The 17,176-nt window shown below is 38.9% G+C and overlaps 1 protein-coding gene across 5 annotated transcripts in view; it reads right to left on the bottom strand.

Moving 5' to 3' along the window:
- KAT6B (lysine acetyltransferase 6B) overlaps positions 1-17,176 on the bottom strand; it is a 182,158-nt gene that overhangs the window by 30,596 nt on the left and 134,386 nt on the right. For all 5 annotated transcript variants that reach the window (XM_070433040.1, XM_070433039.1, XM_070433042.1 and 2 more), the window contains exons 10-13: positions 16,756-16,871; positions 14,521-14,662; positions 11,204-11,365; positions 7,534-7,627 (exon numbers count right to left, since the gene is read on the bottom strand). In XM_070433040.1, the coding sequence (XP_070289141.1) occupies positions 7,534-7,627; positions 11,204-11,365; positions 14,521-14,662; positions 16,756-16,871 (514 nt within the window). The remainder of the gene's footprint in view (positions 1-7,533; positions 7,628-11,203; positions 11,366-14,520; positions 14,663-16,755; positions 16,872-17,176) is intronic.

The following is a 17,176-nucleotide window of genomic DNA, read 5'->3' as shown; positions in this document are numbered from 1 at the left end:
GGAAAGTCCACTATTTAAAAAAATAAATATGCAAAACAGTGTTATACTAAGTATGATTACTGATTAAAGTGACTTACTTAGAATAAATTCTTTTCAAAAATAAGTGTTAAGCATTTTTGATACAGACTGTTGAAGTTCTACCAATTTATACTTTCTCTAGTATAAATATAGCAGTGCCTACCTATGTCAGCTTGGTTAGATCTGGGTAAATTTTAAAGTCTTTGGTAGGCTAATTTGGTAGGCAAAAAATTGTAATTCTGCAATTATGTGAATCTGCATTTTTAAATCACCAATCATGTTTTTACATTTTAATTAGCCATTTGTAGTTGAAAGACTTTAGTGTTGTAGCTAAGAGTCCAAGTGCTCGGGATTCAGCTGCAGCCAAGCCACTTGTTATTTAGGTAACTGTGACTCAGTTTCTCCACCACTACTGGGAGGATGGAGGGAGTCAGCACTACTCTCAGTGAAGTGGCTGGCACATATCAGGCACGCAGGAAATGCCAGCAATGTTGCTGCCATCAACGATTTTCTTTTCTGCATACTCTGCGTTCACGCCCTCTACTCATTTTTCTATTAGCATTTGTTTTAACACTATCAGATCTTTCCTTTTGTATTTGTTTAAATACTGCAGATATCAAACCTTTGCCTGGCATATGTGTTGCAAACATCTTTCCCATCATATTTGCTTTTACGTATTAATACTTTATACTACATAGAAGTTTTACATTTTTATGTAGTCAAGTCCATCTGTATATTCTTTTGTGATTTCTTTCATTGCTTTGAATGCTTAGGATGTTCCTGACCATCCAAAGATCAGATACATAATTGTAGATCTTTTCTACTTTTTAAATGTCTTATGTGTTTATTTTTTGTTAATATCTAAGCATTTAAATTACCTGGAGTTACTTTTGCAGTAACTTTCTACTATGTGCCTGACATTCTTCCTCACAGGGTCACACTAGTTCCCTCCCCCTGGAATGTCTTCGCTTCACCTTCCTGTGACTCCATCCGTATATTGTACAACATCCTGTCCAGCAAGTGTTGACTTGCCAGTGAACTTGACCACCCAGCAAGAGCTGTGTCTCCTTCATTTTTGTCACTGGTGCTTAGCAGAGTGTAGATGAGGGTGCTCCAATCAACAAAGGTTGGATGAAAAGGTAAAAAAAACGAATGAAGTAACTATTCTCATATTCTTGCATTATCCCCTTTAGAATTGGATAAATGCATCTACAAAAACTCTCAAGTTAGTGATGATGCCAGCCTCTTTCACCACGACCTGGCACAGTGTTCTGTAGCCTACTGCTCAATCAGCTGCCTCTCCTGGGTGTCCCCTGGATCAGCCATGGAGGATGGGTTTTGCACCCTCCTCTTCGGGCAGATTTCTGGCTTTGCAGGCTTTGGTAAAAAACAATTCATTATCTGCTCACCCACTGCCCAGCCAAGCAGACTGTAACTGCTCCCTAAGTATATATCAGTCAACATATGCCCAAGACTACTCACTACAGCACTTCTAAAAGTGTGAAATATTGGAAACAAACCACATGCCTATAGTTGGGAGAGTAAGTGAATAAATATGAGCATCACACAATGGAGTATTATGCAGCTGTAGAAGAAAAGAAGACCTCTGTAAAGTACTATGGAGTGATTTCCAGGATATATTGTTAAGTGGAAAAAAGCAAAATGTAAAACACTATCTACAGCATGCTACCCTTTTGTGCAGGACAGAAAGAGAATTTAGAAAATGCACATCTACACACAGACGCAACCAGACTGGCAACCTGCACGAAGGAGTAGGGAACGGCCCTGGGTGGGGGAAATGGAGGAGGGGATGACACTTCTCTAAGTATAGTCTCCAATATAGTTGTAACTTTGGAAAATCATGTTAATGTGTTATACTCTAAAAAAAGCAACAAGGATAGAGAAAAAACTAAAATGGACAACAAACAGAAACAAATAAGCCTAACTGTATTTCAAATGAATACTAACCACACTGAAAAGTGGTTATATTAAAAATAAAAAGCACTACTCCAAGTAACATTTGAACACAGTTATTTTGACTAAATACAAACAGGGTAAAGTAAAAAAGAACTTACAGATGCTCCTGCATTTACAATGGGGCTACGTCCCAATAAATCCATCGTAAATTAAAAATATCATAAATTGAAAGTGCATTTAATATACCTAACCTGCCGAACATCACAGCTTAGCCCTATCTTACATGTGCTCAGAACATAATATCCAAAAAAAGATGCTGACAACCCACTCACTGTGGAATATCGACTGCATGCCCTTCTGACTGTGTGGGTGACTGGGAGCTGCAGCTCGCTGCTGCTTTCCAGCATCATGAGTATCATTCAGCAAGCATATTGCTGGCCCTGGAAAAGATCTAAATTCAAAGTATGCTTTCTACTGAATGCAGACTGCTTTCCCGCTACCGTCAAGTCAAAAAATCGTAAGTTGAACCATCACTATGTCGGAGACCATCTGGATAGAAATGCTGACCAGTAGTTAGTTAGGAGGTTTGTTTTTCGCAGCGGTATAAGTTACCAATTCTGGAACGACTTAATGTTGTATTTTAGGGTTGAGCATGCATGTAAATAGACTGTGGATAATGGAAGCTGGGTTTCTCACTATCAGAGTTACAAATATGGGAACAGGGGAGGATAGAATAAAACTTTGTGGAGGCGTTAGTCTGGAATACAGCATTACAGTATTAACTTATGATAGGTGTGAGTATGTGTTTGTGTGCATATGTAGATGTGTAAGCACACACGTGTGTATACACACACACACACATACACACACACACACACAATTTCCTACTTGTATCCCCTAAGAAGGCCTATACATAGTGACATGGCAATAGCAATAAGCACATCTACATGCACAGATCTTGGTTTCTATGTTGTTTTCCAAAAAACCAAGGCCTTTAGGAAAAATAGGTGATTCCACGGCTTGGTCAGGAATAGAACAAGATGATCCGGAACATCATGCTGCACTGCAAAGTGAGGAAGTACCCAAAGGTCAGAGGACACAGGAGGCAGCTCAAAGCAGTTCCTACTGAATAAATCTGCAACAATTTGAATATCAAAATAAATAATGGCAGCAACAAGTTATAAACCATAGAATAAAGTAAAAAATCCATGGGTCTATAATTATATAAATAAATGATTAGGTAAAGTAGTTATTGAATTAAAAAATTAATGAAGAAAGCTCTTCCTTGAAGTAAATGTCAACTAGTAAGCAGAAGAAACAGTGGAATTTGAGAGTCACCATTTGGAAACTATCATAGTAAATTCCAACGTGTCTTCTTACCAGCCATCTACTGATTACAAAGAGAAAAGGGTTATTTTATAATGAGGGGCCCTAGCAGGCACCAGTTTAAGGCAGTAATGGGACAGATAAATTATGTGATCTCGCTAAGACACACTGAGGACACAGCATCACTTTTGTGGCATTCCTGCCCAAAAATGTGTAGTTTGACTCTAATCATGGAACTATCAGACGACCAAACTGAGGGACATTGTAGAAAATAAGTCAAGGTAACAATGTCAAGGTAAAAAAACAACAACCCACTACCACAAAATCCGCCCCAAAATGACTGACTTGCTATTCCAGAGTACTCAAGGGATTTAACAATTGATAATGAAATTCAACATGTGCCTAGATGCAGAAACGTTTTCTTTCCTTGAAAGGGCATTCATGAAAACTGGCCAATTTGAAATTTGAAGAAGATTAGATAATAGTGCTGAGTCAACATTAATGTCTTGATTTTGATAATTTGTGGTTTTGCATGACAGCATCATCTCTGTTTTTATAAAAACATTTAGGCCTAAAGGTGCAACAGGTCTGCTGATTACTCTCAAATGATTCAGATAAAGAATGTGTGTGTGTGTGTGTGTGTGTGTTTTAAATGATGTAGGAGATGGGGAATGAGAGGGAGGGAGGTTGAGAATAATAAAGCAGAAAGCAGATATGATAAAATGGTAACATCTGAGAAATCTGGATGGAAAGTATTTGGGAATTCTTGGTACTGTTTTTGTAACTTTTGTCTGTATTAAATTATTTCAAAATTAAAAGGAAAATTAGTGAGCTGGAGAGGGCATTGCTGGGCAGCTCAGCAGGGAGCACGCTGGCAGCCCAGCCCAGCAGTAGGACAGCTACTTGCTTTGGGAGGCTTCGAAGCAGGGACCACAGGTTTCATGGGAAGGAGTCTTCTCTGCCGAGGATGGAAAGTAGGGTATACGTATGTGTACATGCATGGCTTGTGCGTGCGTGTGAAAACAGATATGGGAGAACCTCAAAAATTTCTGACTGAGAAAGAGGGACTCTATGGATCCAGGAGAAAGAGATGTGATATCAGCTTTGACCCATGACAGTCACACCTTCCTCAACCCACTTAAGTTTTGGACAAAGGGTCACAAAACCCATGAGGTGGTTTGAGCAGGCTGGGAGTTGGTGTCCTCTAGTCACTCTGGCCAAACTCTACAAATCCCGGACAAGCTGTCTTAGGAAGAGAGAGACAACTTATCCCAAGGGCAGCATTTGGACTGGCAGATAACCATTCCACCTCTTTGACTGGCCTGGAGAAGTGTTCAAAGCCACGGATTCACAGCTCTTTATGGACACACAGTGTATTTCACCGATGCCTATGAGCCAGTGTGCAAGTGGGCAAGTTCAGCTTCCTGAACTAGCAGCTGTTATAGACAAAATAAGATTTTTCCTGCCTTACAACTTTTATTGAATTACTGAAAACACATCCCCTGATCACAGACCCTCAGGCTTATGTACAAAGTAGAAATAAAATAAATATAACCATTAAAAGGTCCCTTAACAGCAGATTTTAGAAAACCCGTAATCCCGGTTAATCTGTTTTGCCCTGATTTCCGAATTATGAGGCTGACAAGGATTATGGGAGGTCATGGGATTTAACTCCTTCTTCTGCAAAAGACTGAATCTAAATTGTTCCAGGAAGATATTTATCTACTATTATTTTAAGAAACTCCAAAGCGCGCGATGCTATCCATTTTTTCAGCAGCCTACTTTATCTTCTTTAAAACCTTAGTAGGCAAGGCATTTTGTTTTGTTTTAAATTAGATTTCTATTGGCTTTACACTACTTCCAATTTTCTTTGAATGTTATAAAATTCTTCCCCTGATCTCCTCTTCTCTGAAGGAATAACACCAATCCCCTCTCAACGTTATTCAAATCATTCACCACACTCCTTAATCCACTCCAGCATAGGGGCAATGCCAACGGCATAGAAAAGAGAAAATCTAAAATTAGACCCTCAGCACTGCACTGCTTGGACACGCCCTAACGGATGGCATTCATCATGCTGGCCCTGAGCCACTCAGGAAGGTTCTATTGTGTTTCACAGTTCACATTTAAAAATACAGGGTAAGCTCTAATAGAGTTTTCACAAAAATGGCTGATGTAGAGATCTAGTAGTTGACAGATCTTTTTTCCTGGGTTGTTTCCTTATGTAGAAGGCCTCAACAGCAGACCATGTTGTATAAATAAGATGCTTCTGTATCTGGAGACGTGCATGTTTACCTGGTAAGTCCCAGTCCCTTTTCAATTTTAGGTAGAAAATTATTGTGGGTAGTGACTCTATCACTTTGAGATCTAATTCAAATCAACAAGCATCCAAAAACTAATGCAGATGATTGTGTACACTGTCCTACTGGAGACAAAGAAGAAGGTATTCAAGGAGTTCACAGAAAACTGGAAGGATAACCCATCCACAGTCAGGACAAAAGGGTGGGCTGCGTCTGAGGGCCACACTATAGCCAGGAGCCAGGAAGAGGCTCTCAGGGTGGCCGCGCTCATTCCAGGGAAGGGACTGCAGAGACGAAGAAGGGGAGTCTGAGAACACTCGAGGAGCCAGGGAGCAGACGAAAAGCCACCGGCTGCAACTAGATGCCGGAAGACCTTGAACACTGAACTAAGGAGTTGCCTTATTCGCTAGGCACGCAGACTATCAACAGTTTGTCTTGAATGGCTGCTACGCATACCAGAAATTCTAATATTTATGAACAACTTATGAATGCTGGCCACAAAACTCCAGAACAAGACCATTGGATTTACTCTCTGAACTACTTACTTACAGCTAGGACTCTGTGAAATGAACATGTGAACTCCTGGGAAGACTAGATCAGGAAAGAACAGATAAGACGAGGGTAATGAATAAATAACCAGAAATGTTACCCCAAAATAAAAAGATAATCAATAAAGAATACTTCAAAAAATATCCTTCAATGTCAATACATCACACAATCAGTTCAAAACTGCTCTACCATTATTTTACACCCAAACTTTAATATTTCAATATCTATTTTTTTAAGAATATATTTTATTGATTTTTTTACAGAGAGGAAGGGAGAGAGATAGAGAGTTAGAAACATCGATGAGAGAGAAACATCGATCAGCTGCCTCCTGCACACTCCCCACTGGGGATGTGCCCGCAACCAAGGTAGATGCCCTTGACCGGAATCGAACCCGGGACCCTTGAGTCCGCAGGGCGATGCTCTATCCACTGAGCCAAACCGGATAGGGCATCAATATATAATAATGTAGATATATATTCAACCTATCTCTCTCCCTAATTTTTCTTGAGCACATTTATTTTACACTGTGGTTTTTGCATTTGATGTACTTTATGAAGATTATACAATTTCCTGAAATTTTCTTCTTTCAGTTCAAAATCAGACAAACTGCAATCTGGTAAAGAAGCAGCACACAGTTCCCATGACCGATTTTTACACTGTCAGAAATAACTTTATCACGGCATCCCTGGCCTTTGTGTTATCTGGATATTTTGAATCAATTCACCAAGTGTATAGCCTTATCACCACATTTACACAAGCAACATAATATAAAAGAGAAAAACACTACATTTTTCTTACATCATCCTGTGTACAATTTTATATATTTTTGCAGTTTTAATTGAGGGGACTCAAAAGATATGAATGTGTATAAAAAATATTTCTTGGGCAACTTCTAGATACAAACACTGTAATAATTTCCCTAACAGAAAAGAGAAGTGAACAAAACAAGATCCTTATTTCTACTAGGCAGGCTCAAAGAACAGACTACCTAAAGAATTGTTTTTCTAAAGAGAAATATCCCTCCCTGCTCTGTACTGTACAAGATTATAGGCCAAATTTTAGAAAGCTGAATATCCTTTTAAATAACACTTTCTTCAGCTTTAATCACAAATAATTGCCTCTTTTGGTGCTAATGAGCATGAACACCATGGAATGGAATGCAATTCTGCCGGTTCATTCGGGGTAATGGCTTTGTGAGCGGGCGGCACTGCTGAGAGATCTAGTCTCAATTTCCTGGAGTACAATAAGTGAGCAGCAGTAAATTTTTCACTTGAGGAAGATTTTTCTAACCTATGTAAATATAAATAGAAAACCCATTACCTATTGATAAAAACAACGAAGGTTAAACAAAGTTTTATGTTACTCTTCCTTTAACAGCTATCAGCTCGCTGGGTCATGAAAGTAAAGAAAGCACTTCACTTACTGAAATCGATGAGAAACCGTCCAAATCCTTGCCTCTGGTGCTGGGGCATGATCATTATGCAGGAGACATTATACTTCTGCTGGCAAAGCTTCTCCTGCGGGAGGGAGGGAGGAACAGAGCGAGTATGTCAGACTCTGCTGAAGTGGGCCATTCCCTGCACCTGCCACCGGCCTTGTAAAAGTCCACGAAGGTGAGCCAAAGTGTTAGGTGAGGATCAAGCAGAATAATCCTACTGTTACTCAACCAAACCATCAGCTAACGACAAACCGTCAACTCCAGGTGTGTTTCTCAATCATGTCTTTATTCTTGGAAGCCAGCACCATAAAATGTGAATAAAGAATCCAAGGAAATATGAGCCAAATGAAACGACACAGACAGTATGGGAGAAATGCTTTCCTTGCTCAAAACAACTTGGAAGATGGGGGGGAATCCAGAGTCAGCCGGCGCGGTCAGCCAGGACTGAGCCAGCCAGCTTGCTAACTAATGAACAGCTCCGCAACAGCAATACGTCTCATGCCTTTGAGCAAATGCCCCAGTGAAACTGAAATAGTATGTGTGTGGGTAGGTTTGCACAAATACATTTCTCCTTTGAATAAAAAGTCAAAGAAGTTAGAGAAAGAATTAATCTGCATTTCAAACCAGAAATATAAAACAAAAGCGATAGCAGCACTAAGAAACCCCAAAGCCTCCCATCAAAATGAGGTCAAAATATCACCAAAGGCCTGAACCCGAGAGCAAGATTGGGAAGAGTATGTTTATAGCTAAGGAAGGCTTTGCAGTTTTCACGGGATGTGGCCTCAGCGCGGCGGTGTTTTACGCAGAGTACACCGAAGCCGCCACGACCTACACAGAGAAGATCTGGAAAAGGCTTTTGAGGTTGTGAATGCTCTGGCCAAATATAAGCCACAAATTAGACTGACCACAAATGGTACTAACCACATCAAAGAATTGCTTCAGAACACCCAGATCTTTAATGAACCTGTTTGAAAGATCACAGGAAATGGTTGTGGAAAAACCCCTACAGGGCAGAATTAAAGTTTTCTTTGTGAAAAAGATGTGCTTCCAACTTTTGCACGTTTGTAGCTATCTGTGGAGTCTAAGAAAGGAGGAGGAAGAAATAATATGTGTCAGTTTTCCTAAGAAGCAGAATTGTCCATCTCTGAATGTGAACATCAATGGCAAAGATTCAAATAATTAGTCTATTTTGCAAAGTTAGACAAATGGGTCATTCTATCTAAAAAGAGATGTACACTGGATTAAAAGAATTTACCCTTGATGTCATTCTTCTCTTTATACTGGATTCCTTCCTATTCCTAGCAGACTTCTTGAAGTCCAACTCAAGAATAATCCCCACACCCCAATACATGTTAGTACATCTAAATCCTAATCTTTAGATAAAATAACTGCACCTCTGTTCTCTCCTGTTTAGAGCCATCTGTTAGGTGCTTGGATAGTCACATGCATGTAATAATTTACCTGAACTTCTCTAGGTCATCTTGGCCATTCTGTGGCTATAACCTCTGGAATTTGGTTTAAGTATAACTCCAAAGGGCCATAGTCCTTCACATTCCAGTTGACTTATTAGAATATGGTTTGATTTGTAGCTAGTCTTTTAAGGTTCAGAGAGGCGGGGGGTGGGGGGGGGGTGGGGGGGGGGAACATCAATGATGAGAGAGAATCATTGATCGGCTGCCTCCTGTATGCCCCCTACTGGGGATCAAGCCCTGACCGGGAATCCAACCGTGACCTCCTGGTACATGGGTCAATGCTCAACCATTGAGCCACACTGGCCGGGCGACATGGTTATTGTTAGATGAATTTTTGTTTCACTACACTGCCGGAAATACCAGTATTCCGAAGATGATAAGAAATGACAGTAGTTGCTGCTATACTATAACAGAAACTGTGACAAAATGCGAAAAGTTTAGTTTGTTTTGAGTAAAACGTAGGGCCCTGGAGGAAGAGGCAGAGACTCAAAACAATAAGAGTCACCACCAACCGTAGATCCAGAGGCCAGTCCGTGACAAGGCAGGACAGGGGCAACAGGCAACATTAAGCATCTACGTTTAAACAGATATACTGAAAGAACACCATGTTCTATAGCAGTGGTTCTCAACCTTCCTAATGCCTCGACCCTTTAATACAGTTCCTCATGTTGTGGTGACCCCCAACCATAAAATTATTTTCGTTGCTACTTCATAACTGTAATTTTGCTACTGTTATGAATCATAATGTAAATATCTGGTACGCAGGATGTATTTTCATTGTTACAGATGGAACATAATTAAAGCATAGTGATTAATCACAAAAACAATATGTAATTATATATGTGTTTTCCGATGGTCTTAGGTGACCCCTGTGAAAGGGTCGTTGGACCCCCAAAGGGGTTGCACCTCACAGGTTGAGAACCGCTGTTCTATAGGAAGGACAATCATCACCACTATTCTTTTTAACTTTTCAGAGAAAAAGATCTTTACTTACCTATAGAAAAGATAGGATGTTTTAGAAATTATATAAATAGATTTCCTATTTAAAGTTCTGTGTTGATTCTGTCATCTTTTGAATCTGTAATGCACAAATGAACTTCCTTCTTTTTCATTTTAGAGCTTTACCAAATATGTGGATGAAGACATCAAGGCAGTTTCCCATGAGTGCTGTCATTTACTAGCATTTTTGTTTATAGTCTTTATACTGATTCTTAAATTTAGAAAATCTACAGTTTGTAAAGGACCTTTATATATATTCTATCTTTTGATCTTCCATGAAAATAACATTTCTATAAAGCATTCCACTTATATAAGAGCAGAGTCATTAAAATTCACTTATCACCTAATATGAAAAAATATATCATAAAGAAAAAAAACAACACAGGGTCTTGATCATTTATACCTTCTGCCTGGAAGTCTCATATCACCATCCTGGCACATTAAACTATTTCAGAGGTGCCTAAGAATAGTTCAGGTCAGTGCCTGGTAAATATCTCCAAATTCAGTTTTCCTTTATTGTATATGAGTTGTTTCTCAGAAGTCTTTGGGAAGAGGAATGTGAGAAAACCATTCTGAATGAGTGAAAAAGACAAATGACATCCACTCAATAGAGCAAGGCTTCCCTATGTTAACAACTGGAGATACTCGGGCCTTTTAAAGGCGACACTGTTTTAGATCTTAAAACAATAGTACAGAGAACAAGAGATGAAAGAGTGCCACCAGTCATTGCATCAGCGTGACTATCCAAATGCCAATGGTCCCATTCACAGAGATACTGATAACCACAGACGGAATGCAATGAAAAGAGATGAGAATTATCTCTTAAATGCTACATTAATTACACTGAAATCTTCATGTTGACACCACTTAGAGGGAAAAAGAAAATAAGCGTAACATTCAGAAAATTAAAGATGTGAGGTGGTCTGTGGCTGCAATTATGATGTTACGTGGATGCTGATAATCAGGACAGCAAGCAGGGCTGAGGTCCTTTACACACGTCCTAGGCATGATGTTGATTGTTTTTGTTGTTTTTTTAAATGAGCTATGAACAAGAACCTGAGCTTTTCAGAAACATGTGTCACTTATTCAAATTACAGTGATAAAAAAGCCCTGTTCAAAGAACTGGGCTCTACCAAAAACATTCTGAAAAAGAAAATGAAGGTCATACTGGCTCTTGTTTTTACCTTAGAGAAGTATCCAACCAGATGACAGCCCTTTTCATCATTTTTTGTAAGGACATAAAAAAGGAATGGCTCGACATCATAATACAACGTTTTGTGGTCCAGGAAGAGCTTGGCTAACAAGCAAAGGTTTTGGCAATAAATTTTGCTCATATTCCCATCAACCTAGCAAAGAGAAACAGACAACATTATTTATCATAAAAATACCACTCAATATAAAATTGTTTCTTTTATATGGTGTTTGGAAAGTACACAGTTTTATTTCCAAATCCCAAATTGAGAGATTAAAACACTCCATTAAACAAGTATAAAGTTAAACAGAATATAAGTGTCACTTGGCAAATCAGAATTCCACCTTTTCTCTTAAATTATGGTATAAGATAGCTTAAATTTCTCTTCAAGCTACCCGAAGAAAGTCCAAACCACTAACAAAGGAGTAATTTTTATTTGCATTTTATTACGAGTAAAAAATGATCAGGCATGTCCTCTCTGTTTGAAGCATGTAAACCTGAACTAAAGAAATGTAAACAGATCAAAATACTGTTCAAGTAAGTTAAACTTTATGTTGTTTACAAAAGGGCTTCACATAAAAATAAAATAAATGAACTGTATTACTCTGATTCTTCAGAAGTGAGGATTAGCAAAAGAGGCTTCCATTTTGGTTTTATCCCAAGCATCATTTTAAGTATAATTGGAAAAGATAAAATTTCTATGTTGGGAATACTTACAGAGAAAGTGAGATGAATTTCAACCTACAATAAGTACAATGATTACAGTCTATTTCCCTTCAAAATAAAAGAATCAAGCTGTGATACTGATGGCTATAGACAGGAGGCTAAGCACAGATGCCAATTTCTTTGATCAAATGTAGTTACTTGTTGAAAACAGAAATCACAGCAGATTCAAGAAAAATTTCCCCAGCACTTCTCTTAGGGGAAATGGATATTTGCTAACCAGAGCTCTTTAACAATGAACTTCACTGTTCTTGAGTCTCCTGTGGACCATACAGGTTCTCATATTGCACAAATTATTTTTAGACTTCATATAACTATTTCCCTTGGATGAAACCTAGGTCCCACACATAGCAACATAATCAAATATGGGCAACGGGTACAGAGGCTACAATTCTCTCTTTAATTAAAGTAAGTTTTTATGTATTTGGAAATGTAGTCCTGTTGGAAATGGTAGTACATTACAAAAAGGACAGACAAAGGTGTATCTGTGAACCAGAAAAACAGAGATGACAATGCCAAAGCCAAATCTTACCAGATGTGAAAGGTCTGATGTGGCATGCTCTCAAGAGTGATAGAGAAGACAGGAAAGTAGTAATCTGTGATTATTCTTTACTTATTTTCAAGATACTGAGGAAACTGCTCAGAGAAATTTCCAACATGCTATACTCTAAGTATTAACTTAGATTCTAGAATAGGGACCTTGGTCCTTATTCAATCCAATTTTTTCAATTATTTTTATGAACAAACTTTACAAATCTGCTTCTGACTTTCCCTCTCTCACCTCTGTGCAGTCCCAAAGCATCTGCCCTGAAACAGCAGACCACTCTTACCAGCCTAGCAACTGGAAACACTGACTCTCTTATCCTTAAGGAAGCCCCTGGATTTACGAAAGCTTCAGCCCCACAGGCGGATTCATGCTGATTTATTTAACAATTACTTAAAAGCCAACAATGTGTTCTGCCCTTCTGGAAACAGTGAGACAGTGATTTCACTTTATTTTAGTTAAAAGAAAGGAACAAGGCACCAAGGAAGGAGCCAAAAGGAAAGTTGAACTTGTGACATTAGTTAAGCCTCAAGTGAGGACAGCTTTGCTGTCTCAATCTGGCAGGGGCTGGCTGGGTCGCATCCCAAGACTAACAGCAGGAAGGACAAGAACTTGCATTCAGCTTTCCCTCTGGGTGTGATTTTGCCCCCAGAGGACATGGGCTATACCTGCAGACATTTTTGGTTGTTAGAACAGGAGGGATGGTGGTATTATTTAGTTGGTAGAGGCCAGGGATGCTGCTAAACATCCTACAATGCACAGGACAGCCTCTTGCAACAAAGAATATCCAGCTTGAAATGTGAATAGTGCCCAGGTAGAGAAACCCTGTGCCTACCCTTAGTAAGAACTAACATCCAGTCTTCTCAGCAACACGACCCTTCTTCCGTCAAGCTTGCCAAAAGAGCCTGATATACCCAGGCAGAGGGGCTTTAAAAATTTCTAAGACACAGCTGGAGTTACCGGTGTTCTCTGCTCAGCCTTGGGAAAAAGTAGTGGGCCCCGCTAGTCTGAGAAGGGAAGACTAGCCCATGCCAGAAACCTATGTATGACCTTCCCTGTGTCAAATACAATGCAAGACATTATAGACCAGAGCTAAAGAGAAATGTGGGGCAGAACAATACATTCCAGTCTGAACAATTCAGAAAAAAGAATCCAAAGTAAAACTGTATTTCAGAGAGAAAATATCACATCTACTGAGTACCCAGGACCGAAAAATAATGAACCAAGATGGGTAACAGAGAAGAAAATAATGCAGGGCAATCGAAGTGCTCAACTGGAACAGGGAGAATAAAGGACAGAAAGAAACCCTGTGAAAAGGCAACAACATGAAAAAAAAGCATGGTTTCCTCAAGGTACAGCTGCCTCAGCTAAGCTGGATCCTTGAAACTGACAGTAGAACATGAATAAACAATGAAATGATATAGAGGCAAAGACCTTTTGCTACTAAATCAATTCTGAAAACACAAAATATCTTCAAGAACCCACAATGACAGACAGAGCCACAAGGGGTTCCTGTGAATTGCAGAGTTCTCCAGGGGTGGTCATCCTCCCAGATGGGGGGGAGTCCCAACATCTGCTGGGGGCTCACCAAAAGGATTATCAACTCTGCCAAGAAATGGATGGAAACACAGGTGGTTGTGTATTGAGGAGATATGTACAGCTGCTCAATTCCCTGGAAGAGTGAGCACCTGCCAGACATTGGCTGGAGCTGCTGAACAAAGCTCATTTCTGCTGCCAAAGAAAGGAGAATTTACAAAGAGCTGAGGAGATCATAAATTCACTGGTGAACATATCTGGTGCAGACAGGGACTTGGGGCAAGAAAAAAAGTTAATATGATGAAGTAGGAATTCATTATCAATCTAAATGGTTACTTAATATGGTTAGATAAACATTCCAAAACATGGAGATATTTTAAAGAGCAGTCTGAATTTCAATGACAAAATTGAGTAGACTTTACACCGTCTACAAACAATTCAATACATAGTCAACAACTGAAAATGCTAAGTTTCAAAAGCTGAGTTTTTTATGTACACATGCTTACCTCAAATACTGAAAGGTCTTTCCTTCGGTAAATTTCATTTGCTGGAGGATGAAACCATCCACATTTCTTTGAGTGTCTCAACAAAATGTTTTTACTTTTCATATATTTAAGACAGAATTCACACAGGTAAAGCTTTGGTAACCTGTTAAAATTTTAAAATCAAAGAATCTTTCAGATTGATTATACTGTTTAGGGGGAAATAATAAATATTGTTCAATGATCTCTAAATCATATCAAGGTTGTTGCATTTCAAAAAAGTAGTTTCAAAAAAAAGCAAAAAACCAAGCCAGTAGTAAAGAGAACTGACAAACCTTACATTATAAGGCTGAAGAGCCCTAGAATATAATTGTTTCCTCTTGTAGTTAGGGGTGAGATGACTTTAAAGTTACTATCATAGTTACATATGGTCTAAAGCGCTAAGTGTAAGAAAGTCAAAAGATCTGGTTTGTTTCTACCAATTCCACTGACTCTTTTGAGTAACACTAGACAAACAGTTTTCTCTTCCCTGCTGACTTTTCCTCCACCTTATTTTATTGTACCCTGTCACACTTAAATGGGCCTTGCTAGCATTTACGTAACAAATGTTCACAAGCACTTTCAAGGTCTTTGGGGTATAAGAATTGGGGAGGTTAGGGTGGGGGAGGGCTGGGTGGAAGGGGCAAAGGGGGGCAGTGGGGGACATCTGTAATACTGTCAACAATAAAAAATAAATTGCCCAGCCAGCGAGGCTCAGTGGTTGAGCGTCAACCTAAGAACCAAGAGGTCACAGTTCGGGGCACATGCCCAGGTTGTGGGCTCGATCCCCGGTCGGGGGCATGCAGGAGGCAGCTAGTCAATTATTCTCTCTCGTCATTGATGTTTCTGTCTCTCTCTCCCTTCCTCCCTGAAATCAATAATAATAATAATAATAAAACCCCACAAAAAAACAACTTCATTCATTCATTAAAAATAAAAAAAAAGGGGAGAAATATTTTGAGGAGAGTTAGGTACAGACTCAGATAATAGTAATTTCAAATCTTGAACTGATATGCAAGTTTTATTCAAAGCTCTCCGAACACATGACTTGTGATTACCCATACAAATTAAAGCTCATTGGTGTTTTTAAAAAGTTGTTTAAGAACACAGAGCCAAGTGATATAACCTGGGAAGAGAAACCAAGACTCCCGACAGTTTGCTACTGAACTTCTAGAACTCTCCCCATCCTCTAAAGTTAGATGACTGGCCAGACACTCACATGGTAGAGAAAAGGACAATGTTTATTGTAGACAAAAAGCAAGTGTGTGATTAATTAGACACTTTGCAGGCTAAAAAAGTTGAGAAGATACTAATAAAGCATACCCTGAGGTACCTGAAGGAAGATATCTGCCCACAAGGTACCCGTTTTAAAATATATTAGTTCAAGACAATCTCAGTTAATCTTAGTTCAAGACAAATGAAACCTCTAGTACTATTATTTTCTCTTCGCCTTGGGTTGCGGGTGAATTTCCCGCCAAAATATAAGATGGCGCGTTAAAATGCCTATATCTTTTGAAGTATGGGTTCGATTGAAATGAAATATTTGGTAATACGCAGTTACAATCGGCCCGAGTTTACACGTTTCCCGCACTCCACCGCAAATCTATATGAACCGAGTTTAAGACGGCTCTCGCGGAGTACGCGCAATTCACGCGAGCCGACTTAACTCGTTTCCCGCAACCCAAGTGTTAACAAGTTAGTCACAGATGGCTTTAAGGTAAATATTTGGGGAAAGGTCTTTAAGGCTATACCCTCTCTGACCTACATTCCCCCATTTTTCCTTCTTTTGCTACATTTCAGTAAAAAACTTGAAAATAAAATGCTAGCAATCAGAGACGAGACTAACGAATTAGTTTCCTAAACTAACTAGGAAAAAGGCAACGTAGAAGAAACTACCAAATACTTTATAATGGCTATTTTTTTCCTGAGTTGGTTTCATATACAAATAACATTTACCCAATTAACCAAAGAGAAAAAGCATGATCTAGAAGCTAAAAGGCAAAATTTATGATGCCTGTGTAACTAAGGAGCGTTAGGAGCTTAAATAGGACATTAAGTACTATAAAAAGATACCAGCAAAAGTAATAGTTTTGGAAGCACTTAAAATCTACCATCAAAATTTATGTCCTGAAAATAATATATTCCTGCTTTAGAATCAAGATTTTTCCTTCCTCACATATATGACATTAAAGTTATATACCTGCAGGCTTATTTCATTACCTTGCATATTCCTGTGGGTAAGGTGAGGAGTACCAGGTTTGGATTTCATATTTCCCAAATTCTATTACAGAAGGGTACCGGCCACAGTCTTCCACTCCACTCTCACACTCTATTTTCTGTCAGAGAGAAAAAAAAGAAATAAAACATAAGTATTAGAAAGGGATTTCTTCACTTACATCTTGGTTCTTTCACTGGTGGATATGAAAACCTATCAAACCAGAACCCTAATCTTAATTGTGAATTTTCATGTTGTTGAAAAAACAGTATAGGCCTTGAAATAATAATCAACTTTGTATAAGGTTTATATATAAACAAACTAATACTCTAAAAAACAGTATCACCAAGATAGGATGAGCATGATGTAAATACAAATGTCTATTGAACTGAATTCAATGATCTGTTGCAATGTATTTAAACTGAA

This window comes from Myotis yumanensis, unplaced genomic scaffold, assembly GCF_028538775.1.
Source record: "Myotis yumanensis isolate MYYU_CA2020_CCGP unplaced genomic scaffold, mMyoYum1.0.hap1 SCAF_13, whole genome shotgun sequence".
NCBI lineage: Eukaryota > Metazoa > Chordata > Mammalia > Chiroptera > Vespertilionidae > Myotis > Myotis yumanensis.
Note: the sequence above shows the minus strand (reverse complement) of the source record. Positions and strands in the feature narration are given on the sequence as shown.